This window comes from Trichomycterus rosablanca, chromosome 25 (assembly GCF_030014385.1).
Source record: "Trichomycterus rosablanca isolate fTriRos1 chromosome 25, fTriRos1.hap1, whole genome shotgun sequence".
Lineage (NCBI taxonomy): Eukaryota > Metazoa > Chordata > Actinopteri > Siluriformes > Trichomycteridae > Trichomycterus > Trichomycterus rosablanca.
Genome location: NC_086012.1, coordinates 6918022 through 6941815, shown reverse-complemented (window position 1 = coordinate 6941815; position 23794 = coordinate 6918022). Strand labels below are relative to the sequence as shown.

Here is a 23794-nt window from a genome sequence, read left to right as displayed (position 1 = left end):
CAGTCAAAACATGACAGTGTTTGTATGGCTGGGCACTGATGTTGGTCAAGAAAGTGCCAGTTAATGTACCAGTTCATTCCAAAGCTGTTAAAATGAAGCTTTTCTTTGTCTTTGTGCATAGGGGGCACAACCATGCTTGAACTGGAAAGGACCTTCCCTAAACTGTTGCTGCTCATTTGGAAGCATATTATTTAATTTATATAATTCATTTAGGGGTGGCACGGTGGCTCGGTGGGTAGCACTGTCGCCTCACAGCAAGAAGGTCCTAGGTTCGGTCCCCAGGCGGGGCGATCCGGTCCGGGTCCTTTCTGTGTGGAGTTTGCATGTTCTCCCCATGTCTACGTGGGTTTCCTCCGGGAGCTCCGGTTTCCTCCCACAGTCCAAAGACATGCAGTCAGGTTCATTGGAGACACTGAATTGGGTGTGTGTATGTGTGTCTGCCCTACGATGGGCTGGCGGCCCGTCCAGGGTGTTACTGTGTGCCTTGCACCCTTTGAAAAGCTGGGATAGGCTCCAGCACCCCCCCCCACCGGAACCTGTCATAGCTGAAACACTCAAATTCAGTCATTAGAACAGGTGTCCCAATACTTTTGTCCATAGTGTGTGTACACTGTTTGTGCCTGTCGCTTTATAATATAATGCAGTACGTATAATATAAATAAGAGGGTCAAGCTGTGCACGCGGCTACGCTGGCGCACGTGCACCTCCCGTACTCACCATGGCTGCGTTGGCAGTGGCCTGGTTCACCTGGTGTTGTGCTGCTTTGATCTTGGCCTGCAGATGTGCAGGAGGGTGGAAGTATTTGCACTTGTCTCTGGAGCAGCGGCCCTTGATGTAGTCCATACACACAGTGACGGTGTTCTCGCTGGAGTCAATCATGGTGCTGTCGGCCGGGTGGGCGAACCTGCAGTCCGTCTCGCCGCGGGAGCAGTTACCGCGCTGGTACTCCCGACACACCTGAACACACACACACACACACACACACACACATACATTAAAATATACACTATATTGCCAAAAGTATTTACTCACCCATCCAAATCATTGAGTTCAGATGTTCTAATCACTTCCATGTTCACAGGTGTATAAAACCAAGCACCTAGGCATGCAGACTGCTTCTACAAACATTAGTGAAAAAATGGGTCGCTCTCAGGAGCTCAGTGAATTCCAGCGTGGTACTGTGATAGGATGCCACCTGTGCAACAAGTCCAGTCGTGAAATTTCCACGTTACTAAATATTCCACAGTCACCTGTCAGTGCTATTATAACAAAGTGGAAGCGATTGGGAATGACAGCAACTCAGCCACGAAATGGTAGGCCACGTAAAATGACAGAGCGGGGTCAGCGGATGCAGAGGCGCATAGTGCGCAGAGGTCGCCAACTTTCTGCAGAGTCGATCGCTATAGACCTCAAACTTCATGTGGCCCTCAGATTAGATTAAGAACAGAGCGTAGAGAGCTTTATGAAATGGGTTTCCATGGCCGAGCAGCTGCATCCAAGCCTCACATCACCAAGCGCAATGCAAAGCGTCGGATGCAGTGGTGTAAAGCACGCCGCCACTGGACTCTAGAGCAGTGGAGACATGTTCTCTGGAGTGACGAATCACGCTTCTCCGTCTAGCATTGCGACGGACGAGTCTGGGTTTGGCGGTTGCCAGGAGAACCGTACTTGTCTGACTGCATTGTGGAGGGGGGATTATGGTTGTTTTTCAGGAGTTGGGCTCGGCCTCTTAGTTCCAGTGAAAGGAACTCTTAATGGCCCCTTCCTGTTCCAACATGACTGCGCACCAGTGCACAAAGCAAGCTCCATAAAGACATGGATGAGCCAGTTTGGTGTGGATAAACTTGACTGGCCTGCACAGAGTCCTGACCTCAACCCGATAGAACACCTTTGGGATGAATTAGAGCGGAGACTGCGAGCCAGGCCTTCTCGTCCAACATCGGTGTCTGACCTCACAAATGCGCTTCTGGAAGAATGGTCCAAAATTCCCATAAACACACTCCTAAACCTTGTGGAAAGCCTTCCCAGAAGAGTTGAAGCTGTTATAGCTGCAAAGGGTGGGCCGACATCGTATTAAACCCTATGGATTAAGAATGGGACGTCACTCAAGTTCATATGCGCGTGAAGGCAGACGAGCGAATACTTTTGCAATATAGTGTATACAGTGTATCACAAAAGTGAGTACACCCCTCACATTTCTGCAAATATTTTATTATATCTTTTCATGGGACAACACTATAGACATGAAACTTGGATATAACTTAGAGTAGTCAGTGTACAGCTTGTATAGCAGTGTAGATTTACTGTGATTTACTACACAAGAAAGCCCGCAAACAGTTTGCTGAAGACAAGCAGTCCAAGAACATGGATTACTGGAATGCCCTGTGGTCTGACGAGACCAAGATAAACTTGTTTGGCTCAGATGGTGTCCAGCATGTGTGGCGGCGCCCTGGTGAGAAGTACCAAGACAACTGTATCTTGCCTACAGTCAAGCATGGTGGTGGTAGCATCATGGTCTTGGGCTGCATGAGTGTTGCCGGCACTGGGGAGCTGCAGTTCATTGAGGGAAACATGAATTCCAACATGTACTGTGACATTCTGAAACAGAGCATGATCCCCTCCCTTCGAAAACTGGGCCTCATGGCTGTTTTCCAACAGGATAACGACCCCAAACACAACCTCCAAGATGACAACTGCCTTGCTGAGGAAGCTGAAGGTAAAGGTGATGGACTAAACCCAATTGAGCACCTGTGGCGCATCCTCAAGTGGAAGGTGGAGGAGTTCAAGGTGTCTAACATCCACCAGCTCCGTGATGTCATCATGGAGGAGTGGAAGAGGATTCCAGTAGCAACCTGTGCAGCTCTGGTGAACTCCATGCCCAGGAGGGTTAAGGCAGTGCTGGATAATAATGGTGGTCACACAAAATATTGACACTTTGGGCACAATTTGGACATGTTCACTGTGGGGTGTACTCACTTATGTTGCCAGCCATTTAGACATTAATGGCTGTGTGTTGAGTTATTTTCAGAAGACAGTAAATCTACACTGCTATACAAGCTGTACACTGACTAAGTTATATCCAAGTTTTATTTCTATAGTGTTGTCCCATGAAAAGATATAATAAAATATTTGCAGAAATGTGAGGGGTGTACTCACTTTTGTGATACACTGTATGTATTATCCTGATGGGAGTGGTCTTTTCCAGTATTACAATTCCTCTGTTGTATTCCATGAAGCATCTTAGGCACATTGAAGCTTATACAGTTACCCCATAAAGCTGGCCAAAAATATTGTGACAACCCAATTGGAGAAGATCCTTTTCTGTTCCAGGATTACTGCCCCCCTACAGAGGTCCAAAACGACCAGGTTTAGTTGGTATGATGTAAAGAAAATCCAATGGTCTACACAGAGCTCTTACCTTAACCCTACTAAACACATTTAGGATTAATTGAAATGCTGATTGCAACCAGGCTCTCTTGTCTACTGTTAGTTCCTGGCCTTACAAATGCTTTGTTGACTTAAGGGCACAAATTCCCACAGACACAATACAAATCCTCCAGAGATCAGAGGCTATATGGCTTTAAATAAGGACTAACCCAATATAAATAACCATGGTTCTAGACTGAGATGTCTAACAAGGTCATGGCCATACAGCGAGTGTGTTTTACTTTAGGAAACAGATACACAGTTTCTAAATGTACAGTAGGGGGCAGCAACACCCAACTTTGGTTGTACTATTGAGGTTTTTATCTGTTTCACGATACCCTATAATACAGTACGATTTTACTCCCTTCCTTCTGCTTCAATTTTCTCTCTTTGTACATTTAGGGATTGTTTGTAAATAGCAATAACATTAAAACCACCTTCTTGTTTCTACACCATTTTATCAGCTCCATCTACTATGTAGAAGCACTTTGTAGTTCTACAATTACTACAAAACTAATGACTGTAGTCCATCTGTTTCTCTGCATGCTTTGTTATCCCCCTTTCATGCTGTTCTTCAATGATCAGGACCCTCCCAGGACCACCACAGAGCATTGTATTATTTGGGTGGTGGATCATTCTCAGCACTGCAGTGACACTGACACGGTGGTGGTGTGTTAGTGTGTGTTGTGCTGGTATGAGTGGATAAGACACAGCAGCGCTGATGGAGTTTTTAAACCCTTTACTGTCACTGCTGGACTGAGAATAGTCCACCAACCAAAAATATCCAGCCAACACGCCCCGTGGGTAGCGTCCTGTGACCACTGATGAAGGTCTAGAAGATGACCAACTCAAACAGCAGCAATAGATGAGCGATCGTCTCTGACTTTACATCTACAAGGTGGATCAACTAGGTAGGAGTGTCTAATAGAGTGGACACGGTATTTAAAAACTCATACCAGCACAACACACACTAACACACCATCACCATGTCAGTGTCACTGCAGTGCTGAGAATGATCCACCACGTAAAGGGGTCCTGACCATTGAGGAACAGGGTGAAAGCAGGTTAAAAAAGTATGTAGAGAAACAGATGGACTACAGTCAGTAATTGTAGAACTACAAAGTGCTCCTATAGTCCTTTAATTTAAAAGTATGAGTTAAAAGTACCTCCTTGCTTAATCTGTCACCTCTAAGCGAACTAAGAGTGTTTGGACAACGTCCAGCTCACTGTTTGACTTTGTGTAGTGACAAGGTATGTTCTCCCTCTCTGAAGATGGATTAGCTCATAGCTAACCCTGACGCCTTAACAGCGCCGCTCTTATTTCTCTCCAGCCTGATTGTGAAGATTTTCTGTCATCCTGGTCATTTTGATTGGCTGATTGTACAGTATTAAACCAGTATGAATCCCACTGAGAGTTGTGCTATTAGTCAACTGAGATTGTAGTATTCGTTTGTCATACCTCTAGGCGGTCAGTGCGCAGCATCTTCTGGGCAGCCGAGCTGGCGTTTGAGGTCACAGGGGCCACAGCTGCAGGATTTCCTCCGATCAGGACTGGTCCACTGGGCAGGATCTCGGCAGCAGTGGACACCAGCGCTGGTGACACGGGACTCAGGTACGGGTTAAACGAAGCTGCTGCTGCTGCGGCTGCTGCCGCGCTGGCGTTTGTGGCTAGGTTCGGTGCGACTGAGAATAAAGGCTGCAGAAGACAACAAGCGAGACAAGAAACTAAATCAGTTCATGTCAGATTTTAAAGACTAAGTCTTAAACACTGGACCACCATTGCTGAGGCCTGGGCTCGAGTTCTGGGGGTGGTATAGGGTGGCCACATTCATAGTCACAAAAAGGACACCCCCAAAAGGAGGACGTCATACCAGGAACAGGGGGACATGATACTGCAACAGAATTCGATAACAAATTACTTTTGATATTTAAGTCTGTTCCTCGCTGCCTCCAAAAGTTTACTAATTGACTGAAGTAGAGGTATGCAGAACAGAGCGAATGAAATTCAACCACCCAATCACAGACTAGCATTTAGAGGGCGGACCTTCTGCGATTGGCCAGTAGTGGGCGAGCATTTGTTTTTACCTGAGCCAATGACAGATAATATTGATCAAAAATGTAACCAGTTCACTCCAAAAGGAGGATTTTTAAGTGTCCGTCCTAGCGTTGCATGGGCGGAGGACTGGCAGCTGAAAAACCGGACTGTCCGACCCAAAGCCGGACGGCTGGCCACCCTAGGGTGGTACCAGCCTGGATGGCTAATGCCAAGTTCACACTACACGACTTTCTGATTTGTCGGGTCGCTGTACAGTTCACACTACACGACTGATCGGCGATAGGGGGTTTCACACTACACGATCCGTCACCAACTGGAATCGCAGGCGAGCTTCTCTGCTCTCACAAAGTACGTTTTGTCACGAAAACAAACGCGAGAAGTGACGAGGGGTTTAATGATACTACGTCCAAAAATGCACGTCAACAAGTAGCGAGCGATCAAAGTGTTTGTGCGCTGATGTGCAGCGTAATATCAAGGAGGAAAAATAAATGAATCTGAGTGGATTTGGCAACACGAACAGTATGGATTGTTCTATAGTAAGTTGAAGGTTAATTAATATTTTTGCAATGCACCGTTGGTGTTTTGTAGAGAACGATCAGGTCAGAAATACTGTAAAATGTGTGTGTGCCGGTGTATTCTGATATAAACTATATTACACCCCTGTCCCACCTGTTTACACTCCTCTCCTGCGTTTCCCCTCACACTGTATCTTGCGTTCTCATTGGCTGTTCGACATAGCACTCACTGCCAGACGTGCAACTCAGATCAGATATCTGACATGCTAGAAATCTCAATCCGGTCGCCGAATCTAACCCGAATCTAGCCCCGACCAGTCGCCGAGCGAAATCTGGCCAAAAATCGTGTAGTGTGAACGTGGCATAACGTACAGACACGTGGTATTTACTTCCTGTCTGGTCAGGGCAGTGGCATGAGCAGTCAAAAAGTACCAAGAACACATATGGTAATGCTGTCTACTTGGTAAAGCTCTCTGTAAGAAAGTCACTGCTGGCTGTGTAAATAAGCAAATGCAGGGCATGTGCTAGCCTGCAGCAGTTCATGGACTAGTGTGTCATGCAAAGCAGCAGATGGGGGTAGAGTGCACACACTTTATTTATATATTCGATTTTGTGTACCTGCTAGGTTACTTGTTAACCAATGTGGGGTGTCCACATACTGTTTACCCATGTAGTGTAGCCTTTTCTTTACTAAATACTGTTTTATTAAGGTTAAATCCCTAAGGTTATCCTAATTACACAGCAATTCAGCACACTAGTTACATTAAACTAGACACATCCAGGCTTCAATACTACTGGCCTTGTTGAACGTAAACATTACTTGTTACAACCAATTTTGGACTCTACCAAGAAATCCAGAAGAAAATGTCTGGTCATCAGTCTGTCATCTAAAGCTCGAGCGCAATTGGGTAATGCAACAAGAAAACATTCCAAAGCAAGAGCAAGTGTATCGCTCAGGTGGTGCAGCGATAAAAACACACGCTAGCACACCAGAGCTGGGATCTCGAATACATCGTATCGAATCTCAGCTCTGCCATCCGGCTGGGCTGAGCGGCCACATGACCAACAATTGGCCTGTTGTTCATATAGGGGTGGGGTGTTAAGCCGGATAGGGACTCCTCGTGACTGATGCAACTACGACCTCTGCTGGCTGATTGATGGCGCCTGCACTAAGGCGGGGGAAAAGTGTGTTGATCAGGGTGTGTCTCTCCGTACGCAAGGCTGATTCGCATATATGCACTCGTCTAGTGTGGGTGAAAAAAATGCATGACGCAATCGGGAAATTGGATGCGCTAAAAAGTCGGGAGAAAATGCATAAACAAAATATAAAAAAAAAAAGAAAAAAGAAACTAGATTAGTGTTCCTCAGTGGCCTAGGCCTAGGTTTCTTAGTGGCAAAGTCCTGACTTAAACTCAGTTGGGATGCTTTTATAGGATCATGAACAAGAAGTTCATGCTCCCAAGCCCTACAATGTCCCAAGCCATGCAATGTGGCTAAATAGATACACAGATAAATAAAAACAGTTGGCAAAAACTCTTGTACGCTGATGCAAAAGACTTATCAGAGGCGTCTGGAAGTAGTTAGGCTAACTTTTTTTAAATGGGTGATATACTGTAGGCGTTGCCTAATTTTCTTTGTTGAATTATGATTATATATGCAATGCTATATCATTTAGTTTGAGGATCTAAAAGCATTTAGTGTATAATGCAAAAATAATGGAACTCAATGGAACTCAACGGAGTCAAGTGGCACAGAGACAGAACAATGTTTATGACACTATATTTATAGAAAAATGGTACTTTTAATACTGGCTTTTAAAAATAAAATACATGCAGATGTCGTATTACATGTATCAGTATTTTATTTGCTTAGATTAGGCAACAAAGACCAGGAAGGCCACTATTTGATCATATTAGCATTATAGCAGTACTGTACAGTTCATCTTTAATATTTAGTAACTACAATAATTTATTTGTGAAACTTAATAAATTGATAAACTTAGTAAATTAATTTTATTTTATTTAATTAATATATTTATGTATGTCATGAAAGCCTCAGCAATTTAATGATTTTCTTTCTTTGTTACTAAATGGTTGGAACACTTTTTTTGTTTGTTCATGGTTTAAAAAGCAGCTTCGGTGTGGCAGAAAGTATTTTTCATGGCAAATTAGCCTGCTGGTTAGCATACAACTTATAGACAGCATTAGCTTATGATTCTTTTAATATATTTGTGTAGTATGTTAATAAATTTACCAGATACTATGTATTTAGAATTCTAAAACATGGTGTAATGTGTCAAATATTGTTAGGCTTACTGTTTTTTTCCTTAATAAGCTGACTAGCCAATTATCACCCTGTGTGTATGCTAATGAAGCAACAAACCAAACAACAGTGTTTAAAAAGTAGCTTAGATTATTATTTTTAAATAAAAAGCAGCCTAGACTAAAAGCTGGTTTAAAAAGCAGCAATAATTTGATGTTATTTTGTGGCATTTTAGCACGCTGGTTAGCATACTACTAATAAACAACATTAGCTAACATTCCTTTTAGTACATTTGTAGAGTATGTTAATAAATGCACCAGATACTATGTATTTTGTGTTCTAAAACATGGTGTATTGTGTCATATATTGTGGGGCTTACTGCTTTTTTTTGTTTTTTACGTAATAAGCTGACTAGCTAATTAGTACCCAGTGTTTATGCTAGCCAGCTACAAGCTATTGAGAGACAGTTCTTTTCCAGAGTAAAAATGTGTCATGAAGCAACAAACCACACAACAGTGTTTAAAAAGCAGCTCAGAATAATAATTTGCATGCATTCCTAGCATGCTGGCTAGGAAACTGGTAATAGACAACATTAGCTTATGTTTCTTTTAATATATTTGAATACTATGTTTATAAATTCACCAGAAATTGTGAAGTTAACGTTATAAAAAGGTAATTTACCATATATGATGGGGCTCACTTCCTTTTTACTTAATAAGCTGACTAGCTTATTATTACCCTGTGTTTATGCTAGCAACCGACAAGCTATCAAGTAGCACTGAACACAGATTTTTTTAGTTTTATTAAAATCATGCATTATGTCATTTAACAATAAATGCTTAAAATCGGCTCCTGTAAGTCTACTAAACCAATCGTATACAACTGTGCGTGCCATATCCAACGTCTTGCAGGTTCTTTTTGGGTTTAACCTAATTTTAAAGTGTTTTGGCATTCATAATGCTGTCTTTTTGTTTCAAGAATAGCACAATGGTATGCAAATGCTTTTCAGTGGACTGTTTACATTTTTGGCCTTAGGATTTTTTTTGGTCAGTGCAGCAGCAGAGGCTCTCTACATGCCAAACAAAGACAAAACATGAGCATGACTGGACTTGTCGCCTGCTAGTGTTAATGTATGGTTAGTCTGACACAGGATCAGCAAGCACTGAAATGTCACCACAGTTCTAACTGGTTACACATTAAGTCCAGGTTCTAAGAAGGAAAAATGTGACTTCTGCTATATTATGGCTAGATTGACCCAAACATAACTAACTTATTCATTCCCTTATCATTCATTTATCTTTTTGTAATGGTCAGGGTTCTTAACCATCCACAAAACACTGGGTGTGAGACAGAAATGCACCCTGGAAGACCAAAAATCCAAATATTAACTAATATTATTGGTAGTTGGGAGGAAACTGGAGTACATGGTAGTGGTGGTAAATTCGGTTCATTTTATGGACTCGGGTTAAGTCACTCAGTAATGTGATCCGGTTCACTTGAGTCACTTGGTATCTTGATTGCGATTGATTTACTGCATGAAAATGCATCCAAATATCAATCAGATGGGTATGTTAACGGATCAAGGGGGATGGTCAACCACAATTGCCATGATAACTTCACCCAGTCAGGCAGCCACAGTGGCACCAAAACAAACAGTCAATAAATTACCATGGGGAAAGGCTATGATACTCTTTAAGTGGTATAGTCCTAAAGTAGCCAGTAAGCATTTGCATTTTTATAATAATAATAATAACTATATTTTGTTGTTGTTTTGCTTAAAAGAAAATATGCTGCATTACTACTGATATTAATAATAATAATAGCACGTGCAAAAAATCAGCCACATAATGAACACCAGTGTGTTTAACCGCTTGTTTTTTGAAATATTTAACTTATTACTTAAATTCACAGACTGGAGTAAAGTCGGTTCAGCCAAATCACAGTCCACGGTGTTTCTTTGTGTACTTAGCAGCAGCCAGTCTCATAGGATCCGGGTTAATTGAGACCTAGGACTCGTGATTCCTGATTCAGTACAAAGATTCGAATCATTAACTCGGGTGATTCAGGAATCGCCCAGCTCTAGTACATGGAGATGATCCAAACACATTAAAAGAACCTCTTTGGAGAGCATGGTCAGATTAAATTCGAACCCAGGTCCTCAGGTCCCGAAAGTCAATCGATATAATCACAAACCAAGACATGGTTATACATATAACAATCATACAGGTTTTGAGTGTTTAATATGTAAAGTGCTGTTAAATGTCATCTATAGTCGGAACGGAGCCTCACCATTGGCTGAAGCTGGCTGCCAGGCATAATAGCATTGGCAAGCTGTATCTGCTGGGCGAGCATGGCCATGTTCTTCTGCTGGATCAGGTTATTACGCCCGTTTATCTCCAACTGCGTCTTCAGGTGGGGAGGCGGGTGCAGGTACTTGCAGTTCTCTCTGGAACAGCGGCCCTAAATCGAGAGACAGGTTGATAGGGTGGGGAAAGGGAAGCAAGTGGGGGAGAAATGGGGAAAAAGAGCAGATCATTACATTAGTATAGCAATAATAATCCGATTCCTCCATATTGGGTCTCTGTCTCAGAAGATTATGGTCAAACTCATTTTCATAGAGGGCCATATCTGCATTATGGTGGCCCTGTCCATTTTATCAGCTCCACTTAACATATAGAAGCACTTTGTAGTTCTACTACTGACTGTAGTCCACCTGTTTCTCTGCATGCTTTGTTAGCCCCTGTTCATGCTGTTCTTCAATGGTCAGGACCCCACAGGACCACCACAGAGTAGGTAATATTTAGGTGGTGGATCATGATAGCACTGCATTGACACTGACATGGTGGTGTGTTAGTGTGTGTTAGTGCTGGTATGAGTGGATAAGACACAGCAGCGCTGCTGGAGTTTTAAAACACCTCACTGTCACTGCTGGACTGAGAATAGTCCACCAACCAAAAATATCCAGCCGACAGCTCCCCGTGGGCAGCGTCCTGTGGCCACTGATGAAGGTCTAGAAGATGACCGACTCAAACAGCAGCAATAGATGAGCGATCGTGTCTGACTTTACATCTACAAGGTGGACCAACTAGGTAGGAGTGTCTAATAGAGTGGACAGTGAGTGGACACGGTATTTAAAAGCATTGCTGTGTCCTGATCTACTAATACCAGCACAACACACACTAACACACCACCACCATGTCAGTGTCACTGCAGTGCTGAGAATGATCCACCACCTGTGGGGGTCCTGACCATTGAAGAACAGCATGAAAGGGGGGTATAAAATGGAAAGTGAGCATAGAAACAAGGAGGTGGTTTTAATGTCTTGGCTGATCAGTGTAAAGCTCTGTTACTTACAGTATCGGATTGCAAGAGAATTAACGTCTATTTAATATTGTTTATGCTACTGATGCTACCCTGCGCTCTTTTGCCTCGTAAAAGTCACATGGCTTCTTAGCGAAGGTCAAAGTTAGTCGCCAACGGTTGCCTCTTAAAGGCGCAGGTGTCCCATTAAATTACAAGTACGTCTCTGTAACTACTCGAACCATCACAACAATCATACGTCTTTTAAGCTCTCGCGGGCCACATCAAATGACTTGGGCCTTGAGTTTGACACCCCTGGTTTACACGACTGTCACGGTGTCTGATCCCGCAATGAACCACCATCTGTGTTTACCGGATTAAGAGATCACATTATTATCCCTAGTGTTTATTTTATATAATTATGACAGCCTTTCAGTCCTGTTTGTGCAGCACTAATTCAGCTGATGACGGATCTGAATGGATCTGTGACCCACATATTTTTAGGTCACATTTGTTTTTTTGCATGTATGTGCGCATGCAAATCTGAAGGTTTCTAGGGTATGTCTATTCTTGTCTGAACATGCAAAAGAGTGCACCACCGCACCTGCACTCAGTAACGTCTAAAAGTCCCCAAACTGATGATTTTTACCTTTTTTTTTAAATCTAATGTTAAGCTGTGAACGATTCATTATTTAAAATGCAGTGTTTAATACGCCCAGTGCACCAAAGGGCTTTAAAGCAAGGGCTTTTTGGAAGAGTTGCACAAAAAGCCCTAATAAAATGTAAATCCTTGATCTGCTAGACTCATAAAGTCTTGTGGAACTTTTAATCTCACTGTGTGCAGTGTATCAGCCAGGTAACACAATCTTTATTTTATATACTGTATATATATTTTTCCTTATGCATTTTCTCCCCTTTTTTGCACTTCTAATTGCCCGATTGCATCACGATCCCTGCTCCGATTGAGGAGAACGAAGCTAACCCACGCCCCCTCCGACATGTGGGCAGCATACCGTATGCATCTTATCACCTACACTTTGACGAGTGCAGTGCAGCTTTAGCGTTGTGTACGGAGAGACACACCCTGACAGCACTCTTTTCTCATCTCTGTGCAGGCGCCACCAATCAGCCAGCAGAGGTCGTTATTGCACCAGTCATGAGAGAGAGACCCCATCTGGCTTAGTCCCGCCCATCTGAACAACAGGCCAATCGTTGTTCATGTGGCCGCTCAGCCTCAGCCGACAGGCAGAGCTGATCATGTGGCCGAACTGAGACTCGAACCGGGGTGCTCAGTGTCTCGGCGCTGGTGTGCTAGCGGAATATCTTGCTGCGCTACCTAATATAATGATATAAATATTTTTATATTTTATTTAAACAATTTTTTCTCCCAATTTAGCGCAGCCAATTAGTCCTGGGGACCCCAATTGCAACCAAAGAGGCCTGACACATGCTCCGTCCGATGCATACGCAATCCACCGACCAGTCCTGCGCATGGAGAGTCACTTGCTGTTCTCCACGTTCCTCCACTTCAGTACAGGCGCCTTCGGGATACTAACCACCCATTTTTAATTATGGTGTTTGCTTTCCCAGCAGACTAGTGGTCAATGTTGTGTGCTGCAGGCACTGCCAATTGTTGTCCCTCAGGTAACTGCTGTGGCTGCTCTGGCTGCATAACATTAAAACCACCTCCTTGTTTGTACACTCACTGTCCATTTTATCAGCTCCACTTACCATATAGAAGCACTTTGTAGTTCTACAACTACTGACTGTAGTCCATCTATTACTCTATATACTTTTTAACCTGCTTTCACCCTGTTCTTCAATGGTCAGGACCCCCACAGGACCACCACAGAGCAGGTATTATTTAGGTGGTGGACTATTCTCGGTCCATCAGTGACAGTGAGGTGTTTAAAAACTCCAGCAGCATTGCTGTGACTGATCCACTCATACCAGCACAACACACACTAATTCACCACCACCATGTCAGTGTAACTGCAGTTCTGAGAATGATCCACCACCCAAATAATACCTGCTCTGCGGTGGTCCTTGGAGAGTCCTGACCATTGAAGAACAGCATGAAAGAGGGCTAACAAAGCATGCAGAGAAACAGATGGACTACAGTCAGTAGTTGTAGAACTATAAAGTGCTGATAAAATGGACAGTGAGTGTAGAAACAAGGAGGTGGTTTTAATGTCATGGCCGATCAGTGTAGATCTGTAAAGACATAAGGGTTTCAAGCTTGCATAGTCAGGTGTCCGCATACTTTTGGCCTTGTAGTATATTGGACTAGAACTAAGGCTGCAGCAAAGCATGAGTTTCCTATTCTGATCATATCTGTGTACCCCTGTCCTTCTCAGACTACCCCCCCCCCCCCCCCCCCCAGGTCTGCTTACATAGTAATGCCTGGAGTGTTCCTGTCATCCTCCAAGTGTATGCCATGTCTCACCCTTCCCCCAACCGAGAGACCCGACAAAACAAAAAGCTCTCCACCATGCAGGAACTGAAAATTGGTATCTGTTTACAGTACTAATGCACTCATGTGATACTTCGCATAACAGAGTAAAGGGGGTGAGTGTAGGTCAACAGTCAGCCTAACACACACTTCACATATTTTAACACACAGCGTCCAAGTGGTATCATTAAATGTTGGTGGTTTTTGGTATCATACTGATTTTATAACCATAATTCAAACAGGAAGACCTGCATCACAACCAAACAACAGCTCGGCTCTCTGCAACAGGATGCAAAATGAGCAAGATGAGGAAATATCACTCACTTCTTAAACAGAGTACAAAAGCATGGGCTGTCTGTGTGGTTAAAACACAGCCTACGCAGCCCAGAGGCCTTCAAACTGTGAATACTCATGACAGTCATGTGTAGAGCTGTTCCAAACGTACCACGTGACTATGTGTGGTGCTGGAACAAGGGCACATTTATTGATACGGGGCAGCAGTGGTACTGGTCCCAACAAACGATTACGACTCTCATTTGTAAAGACACGTCTAGCTGGTCAATATGAGTCAATGTGGCAGTTTTGGTGAGTTTCTACACTCACTGTCCATTTTATCAGCTCCACTTACCATATATTAGCACTTTGTAGTTCTACAATTACTGACTGTAGTCCATCTGTTTCTCTGCATGCTTTGTTAGCCCCCTTTCATGCTGTTCTTCAATAGTCAGGACTCTCCCAGGACCACCACAGAGCAGGTATTATTTGGGTGGTGGATCATTCTCAACAATGCAGTAACACCGACATGGTGGTGGTGTGTTAGTGTGTGTTGTGCTGGTATGAGCGGAGTTTTTTAACACCTCACTGTCACTGCTGGACCGAGAATAGTCCACTAACCAAAAACATCCAGCCAACAGCGCCACACTGATGAAGGTCTAGAAGATGATCAACTTAAACAGCAGCAATAGATGACCGTTTTCTCTGACTTTACATCTACAAGGTAGACTAAATAAATAGGAGTGGACAGTGAGTGGACACGGTATTTAACTGCTGTGTGTGCTGCACTCATACCAGCACAACACACACTGACACACCACCACCATGTCAGTGTCACTGCAGTGCTGAGAATGATCCACCACCCAAATAATACCTGCTCTGTTGTGGTCCTGTGGGGGTCCTGACCATTGAAGAATGGGGGCTAACAAAGCATGCAGAGAAACAGATGGACAACAGTCAGTAATTGTAGAACCATGGAGTGCTCCTATATGGTAAGTGGAGCTGATAAAATGGACAGCGAGTGTACAAACAAGGAGGTGGTTTTAATGTTATGGCTGATCAGTGTATAGATCTGTAGCCAAGTCACGTGACCACTATGAGCAAAAGATTAAGTACTAGTCAAGATAGTCGAAAGAACTTGAGTCTGGGTCCACAAACAGCCAACGTTGAGTCAAGACCAGGCATAGAGCAAGTTTTTGTTGAACCTGTGCCCACTATAGTCTTTATTTCTTGTTTTTGCTTGCAGAGCTGCAACTCAGTGTTTTAGTTGATCAACAGTTTCTGTACTTAGACCAGCCTGTCTACCAGCACCAACAATCGTTTTACGGGTACATTTACTCAGATCACACTTCTCTCTCATTCTAATGTTAAATGTAAACATAAGTCAAAGCTTCTGACACATCTGTATGATTTTCTGCTGTCTGGATAATCCCCTGAACAAGAAAGTGTCCAGTGTAAGTGTAAATCCAAATCGCAATCCTTCGACTTCACTTCAGTTATTTATGTTAAATATTTACCTGAATTATCAGAGTTGCCCTAGAGTTTATCTGCTTATCTTAGGCTGTGAATTGCTTAGTATCAGTACAAGTCCATTAAAAAAAGATAACAAACACAGCCGATCATTTTCCAGCCACCCTGAAACATAACTCGTAAGTTTCTCTGCTTCTCTGAGGCCGACATTATGCGTCATGCACCTTGCTCCATTTAACACAGGAAGGTTCTTTGAAAAAATCGAAAATGTGGTGTACAACAATAGAACCACTGAAAAACATTTACTACCGCGAGATGCAGGGCTGTAAAATGCACAGTAACCAGTCACACAACTCTTTCTAGGTCTTTCTAGGTGTTTCTAAAATGACCAATAAAAAAACAGTAAAAAAAAAGTATTATTATTTATTTTTATTTGATTTGTTTATTTATTTATTTTTATTCTTTTATATTTTATTTTTTTTATTTTATATTTATTTATTTTTTATTTTTATATTTACATATTTTTATATTATATATATATATATATATATAATTTAATTTATGCATTTTCTCCCTTTTTTCCCCAATTTTAAAAAGCCGATTACTATTCGCCCATACTTTGGTACAGCATTCTGTACAGGCACCTTGGGCTACTAACCAAGCTCCTTGCACAGCATCGAAGCCCCCACGCCCTTTTTAGTCTAGTCTTTTTACACCCAGCAGACTTGTGGTCAATTTTGTCTGTTGCAGGCACTGCCAATTGTGCCAGCTAGGGGGCGCCCAGCTGACCAGTAGCAGAGCTGAGATTCGAACCGATGAGTTTGATATGGCAGCTCTGTTGAGCTAGCGTGTTTTACCGCTGCGCCACCTGAGCGGCCCATCTACACATCTTATTTCTAAATGCTTTTATGAATATGCAAATTGGAAATACCTCCCCTCTTTAGTCTCCCAGACGTCCCATGTATGCAGATCAGACCAAATGCACAAAGTATAAACACCTTCATTTTAGGCTGTGTCCCAAACCACATAAAACGGTTCTAAATAGCATGTCACATTGTTGCATTACGCATGGTGTCATTATTAGACTGACCGACTACATAGTGCGTGCGGGTTCGAATGTCAGCTCTGCCATCAGCAGGTCGGCCGTCTATACAGACAACGACTGGCTCGTCCAATTATGATTGGCTGCTGTAATAATGACCTGTGCTGGCTGATCGATGGCGTCTGCACAATGAGATGGAGGAATACAGTGAAAATAAGCGGTCGGCTTCTGCACACGTGTCAGAGGGGGTCAGGAGTGGAGGTCAGCAGCAGTAGAGGTAGCAAAATGCAATCGGGTAATTGGATATGACTAGATTTGGAGGGAAACTGGGAAAAATGCATTAAAAGTAAATCATTTAATATTAGCCAAATGTTTTACAATGTAATATAATAACCATGATTTACTGGAGATTTAATGGAGCTACGTCGAATAGAAAGACGACCGACAGCTAGTTGCTATTAGCACAGCCAATCTGGAAGGAAATTGGTCACACTTTTAGTACTGGACATTACATTTAAATCAGAAAATGATTAAACCCACCTGTTAGTGGGTGGGATATATTAGGCAGCAAGTGAACATTTTATCCTCAAAGTTGATGTGTTAGGCCGCTCAGGTGGCGCAACGGTAAAAAGTACGCTAGCACACCAGAATTGGGGTTTCGAATACATCGTATCGAATCTCAGCTCTGCCTTCCGACTGGGATTGGGCGGCATGAACAACGATTGACTGTTGTTCAGGGTTAGAGGGTAAAAAGTCGGATCATAGGTCCTCATGACTGGTGCGACTGCGGCCCCTGCTGGCTGACTGATGGCGCCTGCACAGGGCTGAGGAATAATGCTGATGGGGGTGTGGCCCTCCGTACACAGTGCCCGTCAAGTGTATGAACTCGACTCGTGCAGGTGAAAAAATGCAGTCTGTACTGACTGTACGTGCCGGAGGGGAGCGTATGTCAGTTGAGAGGCGTCCTCAGTCAGCGGTGAAGGGGTCGAATCAGTATAGAGGACGCATTCAGGATAATTGGACACGACTAGATTGAGGGTGGGGGAGAAAAATTGGGGGAAAAAAGTGGGAATAATAGAAAATAATAAAAAAAATGTGTTAGAAGCAGGAAAAATGGTTTGACAAGGGTCTAATTGTGATGGCTGGATGACTGGGTCAGAGCATCTCCAAAACTGCAGCTTTTGTGGGGTGTTCCCGGTCTGCTGTGGTCAGCTATCAAAAGTGGTCTAAGAAAGGAACGGTGGTAAACCGGCGACAGGGTCATGGGCGGCCAAGGCTCGTTGGTGCACATGGGGTGCGAAGGCTGGCCCGTGTGGTCCGATCCAACACACGAGCTACTGTAGCTCAAATTGCTGAAGAAGTTAATGCTGGTTCTGATAGAAAGGTGTCAGAATACACAGTGCATCACAGTTGCAGGGCTGTTTAGGCAGCAAAAGGGGAACCAGCACAATATCATTATGCCTGATCAGTGTATTTTTCACCAGCTCTGCCAGAAAGTTCCAGACACAGCCTAGATTAGACGACTGAAATTTGGGTTTCCAATGGTCCCTTATTAGCCAGAATGTCCCGTCTTTGGATTAAAATAGTCCTGTCCTATATTGGATTGTTCTTGTCTGTACTAATACAATGCATTACAACATTACGTTATTTTTGCCTTTCATATAAGGGGCTTAAAGAGTTGATTGGTGTAGTCAGGATAATGATATTAGTAAGGGATCAGTATAAAAAGAAATAAGAGAATGAGAAGCAGACAGGATAAATATAGACACTGGAGTGAGAGACATAAGCTGGATGTATAAAGCTGGATGTGCTGTTATCAGCATTCTCTCCCCATCCCCCCCCCAATAGTGTGACGTATGAAGAGGGGCCATGTTCCCTAATGTCTTCAGCAGACGTTAAACACTCCAGCTTATGCTAAGCCATGTACTTCTGCATGGGGGGTGCTGAAGTGTTGGGAGACTTAGGTAAACACAGGTTTCTTTGTTTAGGATAATAACTGTTTGGTTTGGTGGGCGTGTAGGTGGTTGGGTATGGGTGGGTGGGTAGATGGATGGATGGATGGATGGAACGATAGATAGATAGACAGATAGATAGATAGTGAGATGATGGATGGATGGATGGGTAGGTGGTTCGGTGGGTAGGTGGTTCAGTGGGTGTGTGGGTGGTTGGGTATGGGTAGGTGGGTGGATGGATGGATGGATGGATGGATGGATAGATGGATAGATAGATAGATAGATAGATTGATAGAGCCCTGACCTCAACTTCATATAACACTGGACTGACAAATGCTGTATTTATTTAATGGGAACAAATATGCAAAAGCTCTTTTAGAAGAATGTTTGCAATTCCATATCAATCCCTATGGATTTATAATCTATTGTCCAGCAAGATTTAGGACTTATAGTGTGATTATTAAAACGTTCTAAGAGGTTTAGTGTTATAAAGACTGAGGTCAAAGCGGGTCTGAGCATGTACTGTGTCTAAGGAAGAAAAATATTTAGGAAAGGTGTGACAAGGCCCAGGGCAGTTAACTGAACATGTGTAGGTGTTGGAACAGCGATCACAATGACCCCTCATAAGACAGTAAGAAACACTGGATGGATAAAAATAGATTCATATAGATTATAGGCAAATTCATGGGCAAATGTCTGAGGACCCAATTTTGGTTCAGGTTCCCTAGAAAAACAATCCCTCGCTCAGGCAGCATTTCACAAATGACTGGTGTCTGAATCGAGCTTATTTTAGAGCATGGTGTTTTGAAAAGCTTGGTCAACACGGTGAACCCGATCCTGGTTCAACTCATCCCGCTACTCCAACTTTAAAATGCTTAATGGTGCAGCTGTTCTGCTGAATCACTGCAATTTTATTCACTCTGAAATTCACACCTTGCAATAACTGCGCACACAGTCTAGTTGATACATGATAGGACACAGGGGCCGTGGAGGTTCAGCGGTTAAGGTAATACACTATTAATCAAAATGGTGAGGATTGAAGCCCCATTGCCGGTGTTGGGTCCTTGAACGGGGAAAAGCATATGCTAATGTCTAAATGTTAAATGTATTGCGCTTGGCCTAGTCGGACGTTTATCCGACACAATTGGCCGTGTCTGAGGGAAACAAGGCTGGATGGGGGGGTCAACACTACAACAGCGACTCCTACCGTCTAGTCAAGGCAGCGTCACAAGAAACACAAGAGAAAAATCTGTCCCCGGTCGATGTAAAAATGCAATTAATGGCCTCATGTGTCGGAGCAGGTGTGGCCCGCCTGCAGCCCCTGCTCGGCCGCGCAACCAGCAGAGATCGCCATAGAGCGTGGGGAAATTATATTCAAATTAGGACCATGCAAAAAGCAAGTTTCGGTCTATAACACCAGGTCCAGGTTTGAACCTCAGAGGTGCTGTACACAGACATGACTTGTACATATCTATTCCCTGTTAAGTGTAAAAATAAACATAAAAAAGCTGAAACTGGTCACTTTACCACGTCATATCACACAGGTTATCTCATTTGAGGCGCTTTGAAAATATCAGCGAATATCAGCGGCAAACTGGCTCAGAATTCAGTCAGGTGAACTTTAAATGATGGAAGTGCAGCATTAAGCTTCATACGAGACAACAGAACAGCTGTTTTGCAGCTTCTCATGTCTGCCTTCACCGGTCGAGGCTGGGCGGCTATATGAACACTGATTGGCCTGTTGTTCAGGTGGGGGGGGGGGGCGGGATTGGAGACCGGAGGGGGTGGGTCTCTCTCTGTCAGAATGCGATTACGACCTCTGCCGGCTGATTAAGAGGCGCCTACACAGGAGATGAGGAAGAGTGCCCTTAGGGTGTGTCTCTCTGCATGCAACGCTAGGTGGCGCCAAACTCATCAATGTGTAGGTGGCAAAAATGCATCGGAGGGGATATTGGTTAGCTTCGATCTCCTCTGTCAGGGCAGGGTTCGGCATAGACAGAGAGGAAGCACGATGCAAATTGAACAATTGGATGCACTAAAGGGGGAGAAAAAAAAAATAAAAATAAAATAAAATTCTGTGGTGCCAGATTAGAACGCTAGTTTGCTCTCTGGAACCTGTTCAAAATCAAGTTTGCTAACCGGAACTGTTCCGCGTTGGTGGAAAAGGGATAAAAAAAAGTATAACATTGCTGTATTGGAACCTTATTGCCAATGTGCCTTACTTGTTGTGGTTAGCAAGCTATTATAATAGTGCAATAGTTGCTTGAGCTAATGCAAATCCTAAAGCAAATACATGGTGGTTCATGTATGGTGGGGACAGTGGTAGCCTACTGGGTAGAGCTTTGGGCTATCAACCGGAAGATTGGTGGTTCAAATCCAGGCTCTGCTATGCAGCCACTGTTGGGTCCTTGAGCAAGGCCCTTAACCCTGTCTGCCCCAGGGGCGCCGTACGATGGCTGACCCTGCGCTCTGACCCCAGGTTCCAAACAAGCTGGGATATGTGAAGAAAGAATTTTTATTGTACTGTACACCTGTATATGTATATATGACAAATAAAGTACATCTTCTTCTTCTTATTCGACACAATTGGCCGTGTCTGAGGAAAACAAGGCTAGATGGGGAGTCAACACTACAACATCGCGACTCCTACTTTCTAGTCAAGGCGCCGTCACAAGACACTAAAAATAAAGAGAAAGTAACATGGTCCTCTGTTCATTTTTAGGCTCTTTGTAAAAATCTGCCAACGGTCGATGTGCCAGCCTGTAGCCCTACCTGTGATACGGGGCCAGTGATAGCTCAGTGGTTAAGGTACTGGACTAGTAAGCAGAAGGTTGCCGGTTCAAGCCCCGCCACCACCAAGTTGCCACTGTTGGGTCCTTGAGCAAGGCCCTTAACCCTCAATTGCTCATTGTGTTCCGCTCACTGTGTAAATCTGTCTGCTAAATGCTGAAAATGAAAATGTAAAATACCCGGCCAAGGAGGGTACCATGCAACCAGCAGAGATTGCCATAGAGCATGGGAAAATTATATTCAAATCAGGACCATGCAAAGGGCAATATACCAACCAGGCATAAAATTAGGACCACTGACAGGGGAAGTGAATAACACTGATTATCTCTTCATCACGGCACCTGTTAGTGGGCATCAAGTGAACATTTGATCCTCAAAGTTGATGTGAGAGTTTGACGAGGGCCAAATTGTGATGGCTAGACGACTGGGTCAGAGCATCTCTGCAGTGGTCAGTATCTATCAAAAGTGGTCCAAGGAAGGAACAGTGGTAAACCGGCGACAGGGTCATGGACTCTGAATCCAGTAATGTGAGTCTCAGTGAAACCTTAGATCCTCTTTCTTGTAGTCAGTTGTAGCCTAGTGGTTAAGGTACTGGACTTATAATTAAAAAGGTTGTTGGTTCAAGCCGTCACTGTCAGGTTGCCACTGTTGAGCAAGGCCCTTAACCCCCAATTGCTTAGACAAAATACGACCTGATGAGTTCTCTAAGTGTGCTCTTGTCATCATTTTTGCACAATAGTAAGCAAGCAAGCTGACTATTACTGGAAAAGAAGCCAACACCTAAAGCTTATGAGTATTCTACAAACAGCAATGTCATGCTTCTTTCTTGCATGGTATCCTTTAGGCCCATGGTCACCTAAAGCTCACTTGACTGTGATCAGTGTCACTTTTATTTTAGCTGCGTTTAAGTCATGGCAGACTCAGCATAAGGTGACAGTTCTGGTATTTACATTCCGACCTTGATAAGGAACCACTTCCGTATGTACTTTTTAATAGGAGCAGTCACACATCTCTATTTACATGGCAAGTCACAAGCTATGATCTTCTCTTTCTCTCTTCTTTCTCTTTCTTTCTCTCAGAAGGAATGATAAGTTAGAAGAATGGATTTCCTCGATCCCAGAACTCTGTGACTCAGCACTTTAACACACAGGAAATGCTGTCCACTCCCAATCTCGATTTCACAGGAAGCTGAGTCACCACCTCTGTAATCATCCTCCCACCCAAGGGAAAGAGCTTTGCGCTGCAAAAACACACTCTCTCACCTAGGGATGATTTAGAGGAGCCGGTCCTCCCTCTGAGATGCCGAACCTTTCACAGACAGTGACAGAGGTAAGGATTAAACCCAGATACCCAGGACCCTGGTGCTGTGTACCCATCCACCCTACTTGTTGCGCAACAGTGCCAGTTACCAGTCACTATACACACTTTAATATATTATGTAATATTCATATACTGTACTTGGCAAACAAACACAAAGTCTGGGCAATTTGTATCTTACTATAGACTAGAACTAAACAAGTATAGACTAACTACACTATACTGCCAAAAGTATTCACTCACCCATGATATAAAACCAAGCACCTAGGCATCATGCAGACTGCTTCTACAAACATTTGTGACAGAATGGGTCGCTCTCAGGAGCTCAGTGAATTCCAGCGTGGTACCGTGATAGGATGCCACCTGTGCAACAAGTCCAGTGGTGAAATTTCCTCGCTACGAAATATTCTACAGTCGACTGTTCGTGGTATTATTATTAAGTGGAAGCGATTGGGAATGACAGCAACTCGGCCACGAAGTGGTAGGCCACATAAAATGACAGAGCGGGGTCAGCGGATTCTGAGGCGCATAGTGCACAGAGGTCGCCAACTTTCTGCAGAGTCGATCGCTACAGACCTCCAAGCTTCATGTGGCCGTCAGATTAGCTCAAGAACAGTGTGTAGAGAGCTTCGTGGAATGGCTTTCCATGGCTGAGCAGCTGCATCCAAGCCTTACATCACCAAGCAAATGCAAAGCATCGGATGCAGTGGTGTAAAGCACGCCGCCACTGGACTCTAGAGCGGTGGAGACGAGTTCTCTGGAGTGACGGATCACGCTTCTCCGTCTGGCAATCCGATGGACGAGTCTGGGTTTGGCGGTTGCCAGGAGAACGGTACTTGTCTGACTGCATTGTGCCAAGTGTAAAGTTTGGTGGAGTTGGGATTGTGGTGTGAGGTCGTTTTTCAGGAGTTGGGCTCGGCCCCTTAGTTCCAGTGAAAG

At 43.8% G+C, this 23794-nt stretch overlaps 1 protein-coding gene across 11 annotated transcripts in view; it reads right to left on the bottom strand.

Moving 5' to 3' along the window:
- LOC134302523 (muscleblind-like protein 1) overlaps positions 1-23794 on the bottom strand; it is a 106328-nt gene that overhangs the window by 22469 nt on the left and 60065 nt on the right. For all 11 annotated transcript variants that reach the window (XM_062987647.1, XM_062987645.1, XM_062987649.1 and 8 more), the window contains exons 3-5: positions 10549-10719; positions 4886-5122; positions 718-957 (exon numbers count right to left, since the gene is read on the bottom strand). In XM_062987647.1, coding sequence (XP_062843717.1) covers positions 718-957; positions 4886-5122; positions 10549-10719 — 648 coding nt within the window. The remainder of the gene's footprint in view (positions 1-717; positions 958-4885; positions 5123-10548; positions 10720-23794) is intronic.